The sequence below is a fragment of the Vidua chalybeata genome, chromosome 21, assembly GCF_026979565.1.
Source record: "Vidua chalybeata isolate OUT-0048 chromosome 21, bVidCha1 merged haplotype, whole genome shotgun sequence".
Taxonomy (NCBI): domain Eukaryota; kingdom Metazoa; phylum Chordata; class Aves; order Passeriformes; family Viduidae; genus Vidua; species Vidua chalybeata.
In genome coordinates this window covers 10,606,094-10,626,119 of record NC_071550.1, presented here as the reverse complement: position 1 = coordinate 10,626,119, position 20,026 = coordinate 10,606,094, and the positions used below count along the sequence as shown (strand labels likewise).

The following is a 20,026-nucleotide window of genomic DNA, read 5'->3' as shown; positions in this document are numbered from 1 at the left end:
CCTGCATTCCCACCTCCACACAACACACAACCTTTCAATTCACCTGGATTCAGTGGGAGGGTGGATGAGTGTCCCTGCTCTGGAAATCCCCTGGTGACTGCACAGGGCTGTTCTAAGCACAGGGGTCTCATCCCCACTTAGGACAGAGAGGCACCAACCAGCCCTGGTCCCTCAGGGACACGTGGCACTGCCAGTGGCTGTGTGCACCCAGAGCTGAACAAAACCTCCAGCTCCAAACCCAAACACAGGATAAGCAAATCTTCACTTCACTTTTCCTGTCCCTTTTTCTAGTAAAGAAACAGTCCCAGAAGTTTTGTTGAGGGGCTGCTCTCCCTTGCCCATGCTGGCCCCATGTGCAGCTCTGCAGCTCTGCCAGGTGATGCTGCCCTGGCAGCCAGGCTGTGAACCACAGGATCACAAGGATCCGTGTGGAAGGACACAGTTCCAGCTGCCTTATCTCAGCTGAGTCAAACGGGGCAATGCTGGGAAGGAAACGCTGTGCAGGGGAGCCCTCACTGCCCCTGACCCTCCCCAGCAAGGCCCCAGCAACACCCTGGCTCTGTGCTACATCCAGCCCTCAGTTTTCTCCAGACACTCCCACCCAAAGGGGTGTCTCTGCTGAATTCGGGGTCTCAGGGTTACGTGGTGCCTGAGCATCCCAGGACCTGGAAGGGCCGTGGGGTGCGTGGCCCCCACGGGCAGCTGCTCTCACGTGGCTCCCTCAGCTCCTTGGGCACATCAGGCCCAGCCCTGTTTGGCCTCAGGGCTGTGCTCTGCTGAGAGTGAAATGTGCTATTTGCTCCTCACTGAGAAAGGGACCAAGTGTCTCGTTCTGACTTCTGATAGACAAATCTGCTGTGGGGAAGTGTGGCTAGAGTACACACACACCCCTGTTTGATCTGCTTTTGACATGTATTTATTTGCCTGTGGCCCTTGCAATGACTCTGGCACCCGGCAGGGAGTTGCCAGGCTGGTGTGGGGACTCGGTGGGGCTCTGGGCCAGCCATCACTGCCAGGCTGACAGGTGTTTGTGAAATGACATCACCTCCACCGCCAACACCTTCCTGGTGCCTTCTGAAAGGAAAGCACCCTGACTCAAGGTTAAAAAAGGGAGTCTCATTTCCCAGAACTCAGTTTCTGCTCCATAAGGTCACCCCAGTCCCAGGTGCAGGCGGTGGCTCTGAGCATGTCCCATGTCCCCAGCAGAGCTGCTCCACTTGCTCTTGGCCCATGTTCCTCTGCCAGACATTCCCTGGGTCTTGCTGGGGCTTGTCCCAGCAGAGACCAGCTCCAGCCCTCCCCTCTGCTCTGATTCCAGCAGGACTGGAGGAGTTTGGGCCATTTGAAGCTTCCCTGTCCTCAGGCACTGCTTATGGCAAGTTGCAGGGAAGGATGGAGGTCCCTTGGGCCACCCATTCCCAGATGGATTTTGGGAGCCCCCTTGCCCCTCTGGAGGCCCAGGCCATGCTGGAGCCCTGTCCTCCTGGTGCATGGAGCCCGTCTGGGCTGTGGCAGGCAGGCTGTGCTCTGTGTGTGGACACGGCAGCACTGGCTGCTCTCCTGCAGCGTACCCTCCCTGGTTTCAGATGGCTCTCCAGGGGCTGCTCCCATCCCTGCAGGAGCTGGGACACACGGAAGAAGGTGGCAGCTGGGGCTGGTACTGCCCCTGTGCCACAGGAATACTGCTTTGGCACCTTGGCTGGGCTGTGCAGAGGCTCCTTCCCCACCAGCCCAGGGTGCAGAGGGGCTCGGGGCTGGCATCCGCAGCTGCAGCCTTGGGGAGCTGCACCTCTCTGCTAGGGTATCCACATGGGCAGAGCAGCAGGGCACTCCCCTGCTGCTGGGTTCGGGAAAGGCCCTGCTGGCAGCAACACCCACCCACAGCAACAAGAATAAACCCAGAGGTGCCATTTTCATCTTTGCCAGGGTGCACTGCAGCGTGGGGAAGAGTGCTGGCTGGGACCTGAGGAGTCCCCAGCCCAGGCCAGACACCTCAATGCTCGCACTGGGCAGGGAATGGGTGTCAGGGTCCCCTCAAGCTGTGTCAGAATGGGGAGGCTCCAGCAGAATTTCTCCATGGGGGATGCTCCCAGAAAGAATTCTGTGTGGCCACAGGCTGGTGTGCCAGCACTAATGCCCCAGCAAGGTTTGCTCCAGGACTTGGTGGCCCTGGGCACAGCAGGTGACTCCTCTGCACCAAGCATGAATCCTGGGAAGGGACATGGGGTAGTCCTGGCTGCCAGACCATCCCCCCACCCCAGCACCCCCACCAGGGCATCACAGCCAGTGCTGCTGTTCAATGTCGTGTCACCCGTGTCCCCACACACCCCAGGGAAGCTGCCTTACCTCACAGCAGCAGAGCTGGGACACGCTGTCCACCAGTTTGTCCCCAAGGCAGCAGCAAAACACTGGCAAAGCCACTGGCAGGCGAGGCGGGTGGCACACGGGATGTGGCACGCGGGGAGATGTCCCCCTGTCTCGGACACCAGCCCAGCGTCAGGGTCGCTGTTGGTCTGGGACTCACGGTGCTGGCAGCCCCCGCAGGGCTGGGCAGCAGCCAAGGGCTCTGTGCCGTGCAGCGAGGCTGAGGGATGTCATCATCTGTTTGATCTTCTTTGGGGCTGATGAGCCCCTTCCTGAGTTTATTAATTAGCTGGTGGTTGGGAGCTGTGGGAGTGTCCAAAGGCACCACCGGTCCCCAGGGCCACTCTGTGAGTACTCCTTCCTGACTCAGAGGCTTTGCTGCCTGTCCTGCTCCTCTCCTGTCCCTCACCTGCTGCGGCTCCAGCTCCCCAGTGCTGCAGCAGATACTGACCCCACACAGGTGCCACCCCACGGCCCCTGCCCAGCCCCACACCAGCGACCCTGTGGCTGCTGCTGACACCCCTCCTGTGTGTGACAGCAGGGACAGAACACCCCTGGCCTGTGCACTCGGGGTGACCGGGGGCGTGTGGCACAACCACAGCAAGAGAGGGATGAGCTCACACTGGTGTGAGCTGGGGGTGACGAGCAGCAGGTGGCTGCCACCTCCCAGTGACGTGTCCTTGGCTCAGGGGAGCCACTGAGAGGCTCCAAGGGGGATAACCTGAGCACCTGGAGCAGGTGACAGCAAGCCCTGGGAGATTGCATCCCAATGGGAAACAGGAGCTGAAGAGCACCTGTGAGGTCCAGTGCCACCTCAGGGTGTGCAAGAATCACAGAACCTCCTGAGCTGGAGGCACCCATGGGGATCATCCAGTGCAGCTCCTGGGCCTGCAGAGACAACCCAAATAACCCCACCCTGGGCATCCCGGTGACACTGGCACTTCACACACTGGTCTGCACTTCCACAGAGAATACTGAATTCCTCCTGCTCTCCAGGGGGTCTGGGGGCAGCATTGCAGCCCAAGGCTGGGGCTCAGTGAGACCTCCCTATGGCAAGCACATTTCTCTCTCTCTCAGGATTTTTCATTGAGGTGCACAGAGAGAAATGAAAGAGAAAACAATTTCTATTTCTGCTCCTTGTTTTTCTGTCGTGGAATGTGTTCAGAGAATTGTTTACCCAGAGTGAGTGCTTGGTTGGATCATGGTGGATTGTTTGGGCCTGATGGCCAATCGGATCCACCTGTGTCTGGATTCTCAAGAGAAGGTCACAAGTTGTGTGCTAGTTAGATACGATAGAGAAAGTAGCAGGTAGTTTTTAGTATCCTCTTTTATAGAGTATACTAATGTATTATAGCATAATTATAATAAAGAAATCATTCAGCCTTCTGAATTGAGTCAGACATCAGCATTCTTCCCATTGGGTTCGCCAGCATCTACAACCCCTCCCTTCAGAACCAGCACCAGCCCTGCCCGCTCCTGCCTCCCCACACCCCCATTTCTGTATTTAGGAAACTGAGTGAAACACAAAGAAAAATCATACTCCTGTTAAAAAACACACACATCAGTGATCTCAACATGACCTCACAAAACCCTGTCAAGAGCACTGAAGGTATGAAGTGCTCAGGGAAGTGAGGGGACAGATGGAAATCCATGAGCCAGCTGCTGGGCAGGGCAGGGCAGGAGTCTGGGCTGTACCAGGAGATCTACAGCAACCACCCACCCTCCAGGCAGCAGTTTGAGGTACAACTGTTTTCTAGGCAAAAAGCATTTCATAAAAAAACCTAATCCGTCAATGCATTTTTATTCTAAAATAAAATAACTGTCACGCCCAGCCGCGCTCACAGGACAGGACAAGGAGCTGAGGGGGCAAAACACGGACGTGCAGCTTTTGGAAGAACGTGATGCTCTGCGGCACAGCGGCGAGCCGCGGCACTGTCCCTGTCCCGGCCTGTCACCTGCCCCTCCACGGGGACAGGACGGGAGCAGCCCCGGGCGCGTCCCCCCGGGCCGGGGCTCAGTTCACGCGGCAGGCCCGGATCATGAGCAGCTGAAGCAGGATGAAGACGGGCGACATGATGAGCCCGTACCAGAGCTCCCGCGTGTGCTCCACCAGCTTCTGGCACAGCAGCATCTCGAACACGAACTTGAGGCTGAGGATGGTGAGGATCCAGAAGAGCCGCAGCACCGCCAGGCGCTTCTCGCCGTCCTGGAACAGCCGCACGGACACGATGGTGGTGAAGTAGGTGCTGAGCCCGTCGGCGGCGAAGAAGGGCACGAACACGATCCACCAGGAGAGCGCGGCAGCCGCGCCGTCCACCTTGAGCACGAGCAGCACGGAGAAGGCGAGCAGGGCCAGCCCGTGCAGGAAGATCTCGAAGGTGGCAAAGCCGAGCCACTGCACGAGCTCGCGCAGGGAGAACAGCATCGTCCGGGGCTACCGGCCCGACACCAGCACCGGCACAAGTCCCGAGCCCGGCACCGGGCCCGGCCCAGCCCGGCACCGGCACCAACCGCAGCCCCTGACCCAGCACCGGCACCAGGCCAGGCCCGGCCCGGCGGCGCGGGGCTATGGCGTCACGGTGAGAGACGACTGGCAGATGACGTCATCGGGCGACGGGACAGTGAGCGGGGAGTCCCAGCGCCTCAGCCTCGGCGATGACGTCAGCGGGAGCGGTCGCGCTGTGGTGACGTCAGAGGCGGGATGGGGCCAGTCCATGGTGAGTCCCGCAGAGCGGCCGGGCCGGGCCGGGCCCCGGGACTGGGGGTGATCCCCGGCAGGGGAGAGTCCCCAGGAGCCCCTGCCAGGGTCTGAAGGGGCTCCAGGAGAGCTGGAGAGGGACTGGGGACAAGGGATGGATGGACAGGACACAGGGAATGGCTTCCACTGCCAGAGGGCAGGGATGGATGGGATATTGGGAATTAGGAATTGTTCCCTGGGAGGGTGGGCAGGCCCTGGCACTGGGTGCCCAGAGCAGCTGTGGCTGCCCCTGGATCCCTGGCAGTGCCCAAGGCCAGGCTGGACAGGGCTGGGAGCAGCCTGGGACAGTGGAAATTGTCCCTGCCCAACTTGGCAGGGGTGGAATGGGATGGGCTTTAAGGTCCTTTCTAACCCAAACCAGTCTGTGATTCTGCGATTTTATTTTTTATTATTAAGATTTAATTTATTACTGTTCTGTGGGCACATGGTGATGGCAGCTGTTTGCAGCTCAGACAGTTCCCTCCGGGCTGGGCCCTTGCTTTGTCAGAGTCTGGCTGAGAGCTCTGTGTGGTCTCACCTTTGTCTGTCGCTGAGCCTCCAGGCTCTGCCCCAGCGCCCTCGGGTGAGGGAGGATTCCCAGGGCACACAGGAAGGTTACACCAGGATTGGGGAACAGCCAGTCCCAGAGCTGTGCTCACCCTGTGCTGGTGAGGGCAGTTCAGCGGGGCAGGATGTGGATTTTAGTCCCTCCCCTGGCATGGCAGTGGCGACAAGGAGCACAGTAGTGCTTAATAAGTCCCTGCTTATTGTATGGGCTGGGACATGGGATCACTCCCTCAGTGCTGCACAGGGGTGGGAAGAGAGCCTGGGAGCCTTGGCTCACACTGCTGAATGCCAGCTGTTCACCATCCCTGTGCTGGCTGGGTGCTGTGTCAGCCCCTGGGGCATCAGTGCTGCTCAGCCCGGGGCAGCCGCAGCCCTGCCTCCCCTCTGCTGATTTCCCTGCTGTTGTCCCCTGCAGATGGCAGAACGGGGACTCCTGGTGCTTTTTGGCAGCCAGACTGGGACAGCTCAGGACACGGCGGAGAGGGTTGGGAGAGAAGCCCAGCGCCGGCACTTGTGCTGCCGGGTGGAGGCCCTGGACAGCTGTGACGTGGTGAGTGGGACACGGGGCTGCTCCGGGCACTGCTGCCCTGCTCCATCCCCACCAGCCCCCCGGGCACGGACACCTCCCACAGGACCACGGAATCATGGAACAAGCTGAGTTGGAAGGAACACATCAGGATAATTGAGTCAGCTCCTGGCCCTGCCCAGGACACCCCAACAATCCCACCCTGTCCCTGAGAGTGTTGTCCAAACACTGCTGAACTCAGACAGGCTTGGTGCTGGTTGTTCCAAGCCCTCCCCAGCCTGGCCTTGGACACTTCCAGGGATCCAGGGGCACCCACAATTTCTCCGGGCACCCTGTGCCAGAACCTCGTCACTCTCACAGGGAAGAATTTCTTCCTAATATCTGACCTAAACCTGCCCTCCTTCCGCTTATGGACATTCCCCCTTGTCCTGTCCCAACATGCCTTGTCCCGAGTCCTTCCCCAGCTCTCCTGGAGCCCCTTTAGGGCCTGGAAGGGGCTCTGAGGTCTCCTTGGGGCGTTCTCTTCCCCAGTCTGAACACCCCGAGCTGTCCCAGCCTGGCTCCAGAGCAGTTTGGAGGTTACTGACCTGACTGTGCCGTGTTTGTACCCACAGGCCAACCTCATCCATGAGCCCTTGGTGGTGTTTGTGTGTGCAACCACCGGCCAGGGAGACCCACCTGACAACATGAAGGTAGGACATGCTCCTGTCCTGCTGCTTTTATGTTCCTGCTGCAGAGCTTTCTCTCCTGAAGCAGCTTGAGCAGGGGTTGTTCTTGCTGGGAGAGCTTTGCAGCAGCATCAGTCACATCCCAGGGAACAGGAGCAGGGGCACTTCTGCAGAAAGACATGCTCCCCACTCTGCTAGGATGCAGGAGGCCCCAGCGGGTGGGTGAGCAGGGATGCAGGGACAGGCAGGCAGGAGGTGCCTGGCAGCAGCAGGACTGGCCAGCTGTGTCTGTCCTAGATGTTCTGGCGGTTCCTGTTCCGGAAGAACCTCCCTGCCGGCTCCCTGTGCCAGCTGGACTACGCTGTGCTGGGCCTCGGGGACTCCTCCTACCCCAAGTAAGCAGCTGTGCAGGCCCTGGGCACCTGTTCCTCACAGCTCTGACTTCACTAGAGAGCAGAGTGGCTGGAGAGCCAAGGGGCTAAGGGGAGACAGAGTCTGATTCTGGAGCAGCAGCCCAGACAAAATGTAACTCTCACCAGCCTTAAAAATCCTTGTCCTACTGTGTCCCTCCTCACCCCCAGGAATTAGGCTTCTGCCCTTTTCTTTCCTCCCAACCTCACCAAGGATGCTTTGCTGGAGAGGGTCAGACATCATGTATCAGTCTTTTATCACAGCTATGGGCCAAGGCAACAGGGGACATCAAACAGAGGTGGCAGCCAGCCATGTTGGTCCCAGGTCTCTCCTAGAAGGTTGTTTCTGTGTGCCTCAAAGAGCTCTAGTGGGCAGGATGGGTGTGCCTGAACTCTGTGGGGCAGTGAGGGGCTGGAGGGAAGGAAATGTTCTATGGCTCAGGGCACAAGCTGCCCTGAAAGGAAGCTGGAACTCCCCTTGTCTCATCTTGGGGCTGGACACAGCCTGTGAGGGCCAGCAAAAGTGGCACCTAGCTGGGTCTGTGAACTGACACAGGCTGGGCAGGGCATGGGCCAGGTCACAGTGCTGGCCCTGCCTGTGTGCTGCTCTGGTGGCCCTAGCACCGTGTGCTGGTGCTGTGGCAGTGCCTGCTGTGCTGCTGGAGCAGCCCTGCCCTGTGTTATTCTCTGCTCAGGTTTAATTTCGTTGCAAAGAAGCTGCACAAACGGCTGCTTCAGCTCGGGGGCAACCCGCTGCTGCCAGTGGCCTTGGGAGATGACCAGCATGACCTGGGGTAAGAGCCCAGAGGAGGGGTGGCAGGGGGGGGCGGGGTGCCCTGCAGCTCTGTCCTGGGGCTGATGGCAGGGCTGTGTGCTGCTCCCACCACAGGGCTGCTCCTGCATCTCTCTGGGAACGTGCTGATCTCTGCTCATAATCCTCAGTGCCAGGACCTGGGCTACCTGCTTCTCCAGGGTGTCCCATGACCCCCAGAATGTGGCCATGACCCCTGGCTGAGCCCCAACCCTGTTCAGAGCAGGGCATGGCTGTGTCACACAGCCCTGTACCTGTGGGCATTGCAGCAGCCTCAGCTGTGCTCACCTGGCAAGGGGCAAAGGCTGTGGATGGTTCAGGGACACCGTGACTGAGTGCTGCTCAGGGGCTGGAGATCCTGTTCAGGTGTCAGTGGTTGGGCCCTGGAGAGCAACTGAGTGTGTAGAGTGGCTGAGATATGTTTCTTCCCAGACCTGAAGTTGGAAGGGAATGGCCTGCGGTGACTGTGGGAATTGTTGTTGGGCATGTGCAGGGGTAGCAGGGCTTGATCCTGAAGAGATGATGTTGCTGCAGCCTGAATTTCCCATTTGCAGGCCAGATGCAGTGGTTGATCCCTGGCTCATAGCCTTGTGGGACAAGATCCTTGCCTTGTACCCTCTCCCTGTTGGCCTTGAGATCATCAGTCCTGACGTGCGGTGAGTGCAGAGGCTGAGCAGGGACTGCTGGGGCTGGCTGGGGTGAAAGGCTCTGCTTCCTTGGCTGTTCTCCAGAGTGGAGATGTGCTCTGCTTGGAGCAGGAACAGTCCAGTCCCCACACAGCCTCTGGTGTCCCCAGTGTCCCTTGTGCTTCGGCCACAGGTGGCCCATCTCTCTCTGGATGGGTGTCCCCTTTTCCCCTGGGGGGTGTGACAGCTGCCCCCAGCGGGTTCTGCCCATCTTGCTGTCCTGATGTGCCTCTGGTGTTGGCAGAGTGTGTGTGCCCAGCCTCCCCCTGCATGCTCTGGAGCCTTTGGGATCTCCTCCTGGCAGTCTCCATTGCATTCCCTTACACAGGCCAGCTCCAGGGGACAGGGATAATGGCTGGTGGATACAGTGGGACACTCCAGGCCTCTCCCTGCCTCTCGTCTTGCAGCAGCAGAGGAGCTGTGGCATGGAGATACCCCTGCTGCATTGCATTGCATTGCTCTCATCCCCACAGCCTGCCCCCCAAATACACCCTGCACTACCTGCCTGAGGACTTCCCACACCCCGAGAGTGACCTGCTCCAGCCAGCAGCTCCCCAGGCTGCTCCCTGCGAGCTGCATCCCTTCGCTGCCCGCGTGGTGTCCAACCAGAGGGTCACAGCACAGTCCCATTTCCAGGATGTCCGGCTCATCGAGTTTGACATCGCGGGCTCAGGGATCACGTGAGCATTTTCCTGACTCCTCCAAGCTCTGTTGTGTGGGACCAGGTGTCCTGGAGCCTGCCCTCCTTTTCTGCCACCCTTCCTCACTGATGTCTGAGGCTGCAGTCTTGTGGTCATGGTCGCTGCTGCGAGTCCCCGTCCATGGAGTGGGGGTCCTGCCCATGGGCCAGCTCCCTTTGCCTGTTGGAGCAGTTGGTGGCACTGGGAATTTGCCTTCCCTGGTGTGGGTGCTGGTCGGGGTGGCCATGCTCTGCCCCGTGGCTGTGCTTGGCAGCTCCCTGTGCATCCCCAGGTTCAGTGCAGGGGACGTGGTGATGATCCAGCCCCAGAACTGCCCTGAAGATGTGCAGCAGTTCTGCCAGCTGCTGCGCCTGGAGCCACACAGACGCTTTGTGCTGGAGCCCACGGAGCCTGGTAGGTCCTGCCTGCTGCTCCTTCCCCTTCCTGCTGAGACAGGGCATCCCCTGAGCTCTGGTCCAGCCTGGAGCTCTGCTCTTCCTTTGCTGTAGACTTGGTTGGGAGTGTTGGATGGATACAGGACACCTGCCTGTCCTTCCCTCCAGTGCTGTGTGTGTGGATTCTGTGCAGGGCCAGTGTGACTGGAGGAATCCAGCAGTGCCAGACTCCACCTGAGCCTTGTGCCTTGGCAGCCCCAGCACAGAGTGGGGAGGATCCTCCAGCCTCCTGAGCCCCAGGCCCAAACTAGGAATCTTGTGTTTCCTTGCATGGGGTATGCAGGTCTCCCCACTCTGCCTGTGCCCCAAGGACCTTCTGAGGGGCTCCTGCGGCCATAAACCAGCAAAAGCAACCAGAAAAAGCCCTCGGAGGCCCCCCAGAGCTCTTGGTGCCTGCATGGAACAGGGAGCGTTTTTCTCCTGGCTCCTGAGCGCCCATTCTGCCTCCAGCTTCCCTTTGTCTGTCCATGCTGGAATTTCTGCCTGGCAGGCAAACCCAGGAGAAATTCAGGCTGTTCCTCACACCCTTGGGAGAGATGTAAGAGACACGGACAGGCCTGACACATGACGCTGCTGGTTATTTCCTCTGCATTGTGTGCGGGCAGCGTGGGAGTCATGTGGATAAGGCATTATCCCAAAGCATTTGCCAAAAGTGAGGGACAGTTGAACACTGCAGACTTCCTTTGTTGCAAACATGTGGGCTTGAAAAGCAAACTGGGCAGAGCAGGGACCAGAGGCCCACAGTGGGAGCAGGGATGGGTGGAGTTGGCTCCAGCAGCACGTGGGTGCAGCGTTTGGTGCTGCAGGCAGCAGGGCTGCCCTGCTCTGGGGACAGCAGGTGGGCAGGTGCTGGCCCTGAGCTGTCCCCGCTGCCTTGCCTTGCAGGCACATCCCTCCCTCCCCTCCTGCCACAGCCCTGCACCATCCAGTACCTGGTGACACACTACCTGGACATCTCCTGTGTGCCACGGCGCTCCTTCTTCGAGCTCCTGGCCTACTTCTCCACAAACGAGCTGGAGCAGGAGAAGCTGCAGGAGTTCAGCTCGGCACAGGGCCAGGAGGAGCTGTACAGCTACTGCAACCGGCCCCGCAGGACCACGCTGGAGGTGGGGCTGGAGCAGGGCAGAGCTGCCCCGTGAGGGCTGTGCTGGGGCTGAAGGCACCCAGGACATGATCAGCCATCCGTTTCTTGGCTGAGGAGTTTAATCTACTTCACCCACTTTCTGAAGACTCCATGGATTTCCAGCAGTGGTTAAGAGTAGCTCTAGATCCTTGTGGGCTCTCGGGTGGGCTCTGTGCTGCTCTGGGGGCACAGGGCAATGGCACAGGGTGGTTGTTGCTGAGAGGTGCCTTGCGTGGTGCCTTTGGCCGAGGGCAGCATGGCACAGCTGTGTGGGACAGCCTCTGGCACCCTGAGGGCAGGCAGGCTGCCTTCTAGGGTCACCAGGCCTCACCCTCTTGGCTTTGCAGGCCTTGTGGGATTTCCCTCATACCACGTGTGCCATCCCAGCCGATTACCTGCTCGACCTCATCCCTCGCATCAGACCCCGTGCCTTCTCCATCGCCTCCTCCATGCTGGTAAGAGCTCAGCCCTTCTGGCCTCATTTCAGAGTCTGAACAGAGGGTCTGGCAGGGCCTGCACTGACTGTTAGTGCAGATGTCCCCTGGAGCCTCCACAGCCCGCCCAAATCCCTGCTCTGCGCTGAGCCTGCAGCAGCCTAATGTGCTGGATGCAAACTTGAGGGCTAGGCCAGCCTTCAGATTAGGAGACTTGCTCTCCTGCACACAATCCCTGCAAGTGCCAGGACTGTCCCCGCACACCTCAGAGGTCTGGTGTCACTGTCCCTGGGAGCAGTGGGATGCGGTGCCACCGGAATGTCCCAGGAGCTGGGCAAGGGGGAATGCTGCTCCCTGCTCCTGCCAGGAGGTGGCAGTGGGACCGGCCCGGCTGCCTGCAGACTCAGCCCTTGCACGGCTGGATTTGTCCTCTTGGGCTGGACGGTCACCATCACTGTTGGAAGCTGTGCAGAGAATTCCTGTAGCAGTGGTTCCCCAGGAAAACCCCTTCCCCACTGGAAAGGTTTTGAAGGAGGGTGTTCTCCATTGTAGGTGGCTGTGGCAGACTAGGATGGGTGTTGCAGGCAGCCTGGTGGGAGCTGGGCACAGGCTGTGTCCCTGGGGAGGGGAGGTGTCCTTTCTGTGAGGAGCTGTGTAGGGTGTGTGCTCATGGCTCTGTGTGGCACAGGCCCATCCCGAGCGGATGCAGATCCTCGTGGCTGTGGTGCGGTACAAGACACGGCTCAGCAAACCCCGCCGTGGGCTCTGCTCCACCTGGCTGGCCTCTCTCAACCCAGAGCAGGGTAAGTGCTTGGACTCTGTGACAATCCTGAGTGCTGCCCACAGCACCCAGTGCTCATCCCTCGGGCCTGTGATGGAGCTGTGTGGGTGCTGACCTTGTGCAGGAGCTGCCTGGCTGGAGCACCAGCTGGAGCTCCACGGGGAACAGACTGGCTTGGTAGGATGGTCCTGCTGTCCTTCCTCACTGCCCCATCCTCATCAGAGCACGGTGTGCCTCTCCAGCTTACTCTGACCTCCCGGGTTTCTCCTAGCTGCTTGACCCTGCTATCCACTGTGGGCTGCTCCTGGTGTCCTGGAGCTGGTAGCATTCTGACTGCTGGGCACCTCCAGTCCCATAGCCACAGCTCTGGGAAGGCTGGTCCCTTCTTTCACAGAATCACAGAAAAAGTGATTGAAAAAAGAGTTGGAAGGGACCCATAAAGATCATCCAGTGCAGTCCCTGGCCCTGTACAGACACCCCAACAATCCCACCCTGTGCGTCCCTGAGAGCCTTGTCCAATGCTCCTGGAGCTCTGGCAGCCTTGGGGCCTCCCTTAGATCCAGCCAGGCTGGGATCTCTGCTTGCCTCTACCACTGTCTTCCCTGGCACGGGCTGTGTGAAGAGAGGGCTGTCCCACAGCCCATGTGCTGGAGGGCTCTTGCCTTGCTCTGCACTTCACTCAGCTTCTTGCAGAGGCAGTCCTGAGGCAGCTGAAGTGCTTTTCACACACACAGTGTGCCCGCAGTGCCAGGGGGTGATGAGCTAGTCTGTGTCTTTGGAGCACTCTGGAAGAGCTGGGTGCCCACTCACCCTCCACAGGCAGGCACAGGGCACAGGTGGTGGGGTGATGCTTGTCAGTCTCTCTGTTTCACAGGTGATGTCCGGGTGCCTCTTTGGGTGAAGAAAGGAGGAATGAAGTTCCCAGCTGACCCTGCCACCCCTGTGATCATGATTGGCCCTGGCACAGGGGTGGCACCTTTCCGAGCAGCGATACAGGAGCGGGTGGCACTGGGATGTAGAGGTGAGGAATGGTCCTGGGAGGCACTCAGGATGCCCCTTGCACAGACAGGTCTGTGTCAGCAGATGGAAGGATGGACTGGGGGCTCATGAGGGTTCCACCAGGTCAGGCTTTGCTGTGTTGAGCAGAAGCAGGCTGAGCTCTTGGGCAGGTGAGGCCCAGAGCCTGCCTGTGTGGTTATTCACAGGCTGTGCTGCAGGGCAGCTCCTTGGGTTGGGTCAGGCCCTTAGAGGCTCTTTCTTGGCTCTCTGAGAGTGAGCGTGGGTTAGTGAGCTCAGCTGCTGCTGCAGTTTGTCCCATCCTCATTCCCTTGGCTCAGGGAACAGGCAGCCCTGGGGGACATTTTCTGCTCTCCTCCTTTCTCAGCAGACAGGGGCCTCTGGTTGCCACAGGTCACTTGTCTTCCTGCTCACTTCAGGCTCGTGGCTCTGCAGGCCAGGGCTGTCAGGCAGGCAGCACCAGCAGTGCCCAGCACTGGGTGCTCCCAGCACAGCCCTGGTGCTCTGCTCCTGCAGGGAACTGCCTCTTCTTCGGATGCCGACACCAATCCAAGGACTTCTACTGCCAGACAGAGTGGGAAGAGCTGGTGACAAAGGGCTTCCTGACACTCTTCACGGCCTTCTCCAGGGATCAGGTTAGTGCCCAGAAGAGGAAGGTGAGTACAAAAGCATCTCAGGCAGCACTGATGGGACTCTGCCAGTGTGTCTGTCCCCTCTAGCCGTTGGCATGATTGGTGAGGGATCTGGTGAGGTGGCACAGTGTGCACCTCGCTTCCCCACACACCTCAGTGCTGGCTGAGATCCCCTCCTGCTCTGCAGGGACGTGTCTGGCTAAGTTGAGCTGGAAAGGTTGCTGGGACAAAGCTGGAGAGCAGCAGAGCAGATAAGGCATTAACCAGCTTTGTTTGGCTGGACCACGTGAGTGATAAAAGGCTCCCAAGCCTCTCAGAGGGTTACCAGGCAATAACTTCTTGCTTAAGTACCCCTCCTCACAGTGTCCCTGTGAGCCCTGGCTGAAGCTGGGGAGCTTGGCCTCTGTGCCAGCTCTCTCTGAGTGCCAGATATATGGAGAAAAGCTCCCGATGGGTATGAGCTCACCCACAACCCAGCCCCTCACTTTGCTTCCTGTTTTCCCAGGCAGTGTCTCTGCTGGGCAGCCCTCATCCTGCCTGCATTGCTGCCAGAGAGGCTCCCTGAGCTGGGGATCTGTTTCACTGCCTTCCTCTGTCCCTTGATGGTACTGAAAGCTCAGCCTGGCTTTGGAACAGAGATGTGATAAAAAGGGAATGGCAATCTCTCTGTAGCTCAGCTGCACCAGCCTCAGCCCTTTCTCCTGGCTGTGTGCATGTGTTGACATGAATTCAGCATCTTTTTCCACACACTTGTAAGGCAGGAGCTGAGTGCTTCTGTGAAGGCTTTCCAAGTCTGTGATGAACAGGAGCAGCGCTGCAGAGGGTGTTGAATGACCAGTGAAGAGGCACCTGCTGCTCTCTGAATCTGGAGAGCAGCCAGAGACACCTTCTGGTCTTGCTGAGTGTGGAGGGATGAGACTTCCATTGGAGTGTCCCCTCTCTCCTGCTCCACAGGCCAAAGCAGTTTGTCGCCAGTCCTCTGTCCCCAAGGCAGAGTGGGAGCACAGCCAGGTGGGATGAGCCACATTTGGTTCATTGTGCCTTTGGCTTCAGGAGATACCACAGCCTTTAACTCATCAAAAAGTTTGTTGTCAAAGACCCAGGTGAGGGCTGGGATGCTCCATAGCTGAGCAAAGGTTTACTCTTCTCTCTAAAGTCCCTTTGCAGTTACCCCCTGTCCCAGCACATCCACCCACAGTGCAGACTGGTCCCAGGTGAACGTGGATGCCCTGAGACATTGTGACCCAGGTTGTCACTGGTTTCTAGGTCCTTAGATGATCCCCTCAGAGCCCAGGCTGGCTGGCAGGGCCTCTGGCAGCACTGAGCTCGTTACTGTTGATGAAGCTGAGGCCAGATGTGCTGGTGCTGGTGAGGGCACTGCCTGGTCAGAGCTGTGCCCAGGCCAAGCTGGCACTCCAGGACCATTAGCCAGTGGACCTGTGGGACCCACAGTGACCAGCTCCTGTGACAGCCTAGGCTGGAGCTGCTTAGGGCTGTTCCCACACACATCTGCAGGACCTGAGCCACAGCGAGAGCTGTCCTGCTTTTGGAGAGGGGGGCGTGGGGAGGAGGCTGTGCCCATGGCTCAGCTCACCACTGTGCAGAATCGGGTGTGGGGGGACGCCCAGCAGAGGGCCTGGCCTTCATCACAGTGTCACCTTTGTCACGGGAGCCCTCTGGGCCAGCAGTGAGCTCAGGCACGTTGGCAATGGTGTTCTCTTGGGCAGGAGCCAGGGCTGTAGGCAGTTGCTTGGATTCTTGAAGTCTTGTGGATTAACCCTTCGGGAACTCTCCTTGACTGGGCTGTACCGTGCCCAGAGCCAGTCCTCATCCAGTCCCTAAGCTCAGTGGAGGGGCAGGGACTGTGACTGAGGCTGTCCCTCCAGGCTTTCTGCCCTTCCAAGCTGTTTCAGGTCTCCAGCAGTCAGGGGTGCAGGGAAGGGTCTCTGTTGTGTAGCAAGCTTGGCACAGAGGGGCCACAGAGCCTCCTGTGCCCAGGCTGGGAGAAGAGAGAAGAGGGCAGGAGGGAAACCCTCACAGGGCCTCTCAAGGTCATGGCCCTGACCAGTGGACACCCAAAGGATTTGGGGGGCTGCTTGGGGCCCAGTGTTCCCCACTGAAGCTCCTGCTGCTGCACCAAATTCCCACCAGCCCATCCCAGTGCAGACATCAGGTGTGGGGTTCCTCTTCCCCACACTGGTCATGGGGAAGTCATCAATCCAACTGCTTCTGCCAGTGCCGCCAGTTCCAAGGGGCTGTGCTGCCTTGAGCTCCTGCAAACAGGCCTTGAGAACAGTCCTGAGAGCAGGAGCTGGGCTGCTCCAGAGCTGGTGGGCTCAGTGCCTTGTTTCCCTGCAGGAGGAGAAGGTTTATGTCCAGCACCGCATCCGGGAGAACAGGAAGCTGGTGTGGGAGCTGCTGAGCAGTGAGAATGCTCATGTCTACCTGGCTGGGTGAGTGAGAGGTCTCTGTGGAGGGCTTGGGGCAGCAGGGCTGCACATTTCTGCTTCTTCACCCACCTGGAGGCATTTCCTGGGCTCAGCCCCCTGTTGGAGAGGGGCAGCTCATTCCTTCTCTCTGTATGTCCTGCTCCAGGAGCCCTGGGCTGAGAGGGACATTTGTCACCTACCCCATGCTCCCATTAGGAGGGGCCCAGCTGGAACTGGTAAAGCTTCTCCATCCAATGCCACCTGCCCAACCCTCCCCCTGGCCAGCCTCTGACCCATAGCACATCCACACACAGGAGAGGCCTGGCCCCTGCACTGCCCACTCCTCCAGCAGTGCTTGATAAAACTGGAGAAAAGGCTCCTGTGGCCACTTGTGTGCACAGGATCCCCAGCAGTGCTGGGGCTCAGGAGCAGCTCTGGGAGCCTTGACACATTCTCTGGCTCTTTGCACCCAAAGCTGCCTCCTGGGGCAGGGATGAGCCCCGTTGCACCACAGCCAGTCTCCTTGGACAGCACAATCCCTCTCCAGGTGCTTGTCTGGGGCTGGTTGCACATCTGGAGCTGCTGGCCAGAGGTGGGTCTGGCCTTTGGGGTCAGAGTATCGGCAGCTCTGCTCTGTGCTCTGTGCCCGTGTCCTGGACAGAGCCCTTCACCTGCCTGCACTGCAGGGAGAGGCTGCTCCCTGTGCCCAGGGCGAGGCTTGGGAGATGCTCTGGGCTCCTGGAGCTGGGCAGAGGCCGCCCATGGCGTTGGTCATGCCCCCTGTGACCTGGGGAGTGCAGGCCTGGGCCCGGCTGTTGACAGGAGCAGCAATTGCAGGAGGTTCTTTCCTGCCTGTCCTGCAGGAGAGCAGGAACTGCCCTGGCGCCTCGCAGGACAGGACTGGCCTCGCTGCATTCCTGGGAGAAGGAGATTGGTGTTTACTTCCTGAGCAGTCGAGGCCAGGCCACCCCACTCCATCCTTCACTGCTGCAGCGTGGGGCTTCCTGGAGCCTTCCCCCAAACAGGGCATTCCTGCCCTTGGGTCTGGGGTTTGGAGCACTTGGGACTTGGGGTTGTGCCCAAATGCTGAGACTATTGAGCTATTGGGTCATGGCTTTATTCTCTCATTCCATTCTCTTTCCTACTTTTTGGTGCTGATGGAGATCCCCAAAGAGGATCAGTTTCCTGGAAAGAGCAGGCCTGCACAGCTGTCCCCATGGCAGATTGTGTGTGGCCATGAGGATGGTATTTTGGACATCAGGGTTGCTCTGAGACTCCTCTTATGGGGAGCTTTGTCCCTGGAGTGGGGTGTCCCTGAGCCCCCATCAGGCAGGTGGGATCCCAGAGCCTTGGGATCCCTGTACAAGTGACACTGTGCTGATTGAAGAGGACACTGCTCCTCCTTTCCTGAACAGCCCAAACCCTGTAGAAAGGCTTCCAGGATCACCAGATCCGCCCTGGCCCACAGGTAGAACTGTCAGTGAGGTGCCAGGCAGGAAAGTGCAGGTCGGTGATCCTGTTTTCCCCCCAAATTCACGGTCTCAGCCAGACTGGGAGAAAGCTGTGGGAAGTGAGTCCTGAGCTGTGTGACCCTGAGCAGCAGCCCTGGGCCATGGGACACTTGTGTCTGCCTTCCCTTCCCAGGCCAGGTGGGCTCTGGGGAGCCAGGGCTGCATCTGCTCTATGATTGTTCCTAGCTTGTCTTAGTCAGGGGCAAAAAGATTGAAAATGTCTCTTTTTTGGAAAAAAAAAATAGCTATTTGACATGTTTTCCATCACAAAGCCCAGCTCCATTATCTTGTACTTGCATATCAGTGCCTGACTCAGAAACAATGCGACTCTTCCAAAAAAAGAAGACCTCCTTTCTGGGTATTTTGGGATGTTAATCAGCTTCAAACGCAAGTTAGAATTCTGCCTTGTTCTTGGGAAACAGCAAGGACGTTGCCAGATGCTCGTGCCAATTGGAGCAGGCTGGGAAAAATTTTATTAGATGGTTTTTTTTTGTCGCACAGGCAGTTCATCAAATGAAATTCTCTCCAGGAAAAAAAAAAATCAGAATTTCTGATTTCCCATAAGAAATAATTGTGCTTGAAAGTGCTGAGTTCTCTTTAGGTATTTTCTACACAGGGGCTCAATGTTTTCTTCATCATTTTGAGGTTTGAACTGGCTTTGGTTCCAAATGTCACTATCAAACCAATCATTCTGGATTTCTTGAGAGCAGGCAGCAGCAGGACGGGAGCAGCTGCTCCTGCCCAGCTGAGGATCAGACATGTTTGACATTGAGTGATTCCAGAGATGAAAGGACAGCTTCCTGCCCTCCTGCAGATAAATTCCAACCTGTGCATGTTGCCTGTGTCTCTCTAATGAGGATTCTGGCAAATGCAGCTGTGTGGGGCTGGTGTCTGGGCTCCTGACCTGTGATGCTCCTTCCCTGGGCTCTGGGGCCCATGGCCGTGTTTTTGCCTGCACATGCCTGTGCCGAGGAGCCCTGTGGATAACGGCCCTGCTCTCAAGGGAGTGGTAGGAGCTGCCTCTCAAGCCTGTCATTTACCCTGTGCCAGGCAGCCTTTGGCAGGATGAGGCAGGTTCCCACTACCCTGTGGTGGGCTTGGCCACAGGGACTGCTGATTCCTAATCCTGGAGCACCAGGGCTGCTGCTCTGCCCCCGTGTTCCTGCTCGCCCTCCATTGTGTCCTGCTCTCTCCCCAGGAATGCTAAGGAGATGCCAGCAGCAGTGGCCGAGGCCCTGCAGTCAGTGTTGCAGCTGGAGGGTGGCCTGTCCCCCTCGGAAGCAGAGCAGCATTTAACAGCCCTGGAACGGTCCCAGCGCTTCCAGTCTGAAACCTGGTCATGAGCCTGGCTCCTGCCTCCCCCTCCCCACAGACTGCCTGAATAAATGAGCCAGCAAAGGGATCTGCCTCTGGCATCTTTCTTGGGCTGGGATTACCCCAGCCAGGATAGGGGTGGATTTACCCAACCAGCCCCTCCCTGACAGCAGCAGGGTCGTGGCAGTGGAGGGACCCCATCTCCTGGGGGGTTTGGCTCCCTGTGCCCACACCCCACCACAGCAGGGGCCGGAGGTCTCTTGGGAGTTCTGCTGGTTGGTGTGGGACTGATCTGCCCCATATGCCCCAGCCCTGAGGGTCCCTGTGTGGGGTGGGTAACACCCAAGGGCGTTGCTGGAGCTGTGGCAGTGGCAGTGGCCACTGTTTGTGGCTGGGCCAGAGGAAGGGAAGTATTGCATGGGAGTCTCCCCACCCTGGCATTACTCAGCAGCACTTGCTGCAGGAGGAGGCTGCCTGGACAGACCTGTTCCCCCTGGTTCCCGTGACCAAGGCCAGTAGGGACAGGCACAGGAGGAAGCCTCGATGCCTCTGTCTCTGCTTCCAGTTCATCATCCTGAGACTGCTGAGGCCTGAGCTCCAAGTTCCTGCTGAGTTATCCCTTTCCCCGAGTGCCTGCTCAGCTGCATCTCTCCTCCACCCTATCCTGGGAGCTGCTTCCAGCCCTTTCCCTGCAGCCTCGAGGCTGTGCACCCTCCTGGCCCTGCCCGTGCCCCAGTGGGACCAGTGCCACCATCTTCCTTCCCTAGTTCAGCGAACTGGGTGCCACTGTGTAAATAGCAATTAGGACCTAGGGCATGAATCAGCAGGGACATTCCCTGGGAGCAGGCTGGGACAGGAAGGGACAGCGGTGCCATGCCATG

The 20,026-nt window shown here is 58.7% G+C and overlaps 2 protein-coding genes across 2 annotated transcripts; one reads left to right on the top strand and one right to left on the bottom strand.

The window, feature by feature from the left end:
• Positions 1-4,148: 4,148 nt before the first annotated feature.
• Positions 4,149-4,989, bottom strand: TMEM203 (transmembrane protein 203). Its single transcript, XM_053962030.1, has one exon. It carries the CDS (start codon positions 4,787-4,789, stop codon positions 4,379-4,381), a length of 411 nt encoding a protein of 136 aa, XP_053818005.1. The 5' UTR covers positions 4,790-4,989; the 3' UTR covers positions 4,149-4,378.
• NDOR1 (NADPH dependent diflavin oxidoreductase 1) lies at positions 4,898-19,231 on the top strand. The gene is made up of 15 exons (XM_053962028.1): positions 4,898-5,081; positions 6,084-6,218; positions 6,809-6,886; positions 7,160-7,257; positions 7,968-8,066; positions 8,638-8,739; positions 9,243-9,449; positions 9,742-9,863; positions 10,790-11,010; positions 11,375-11,482; positions 12,150-12,264; positions 13,117-13,263; positions 13,776-13,894; positions 16,250-16,344; positions 19,030-19,231. The coding sequence occupies exons 1-15, from the start codon at positions 4,962-4,964 to the stop codon at positions 19,172-19,174; spliced, it is 1,911 nt and encodes a 636-aa protein (XP_053818003.1). The 5' UTR covers positions 4,898-4,961; the 3' UTR covers positions 19,175-19,231.
• The last annotated feature ends 795 nt before the right edge of the window (positions 19,232-20,026 follow it).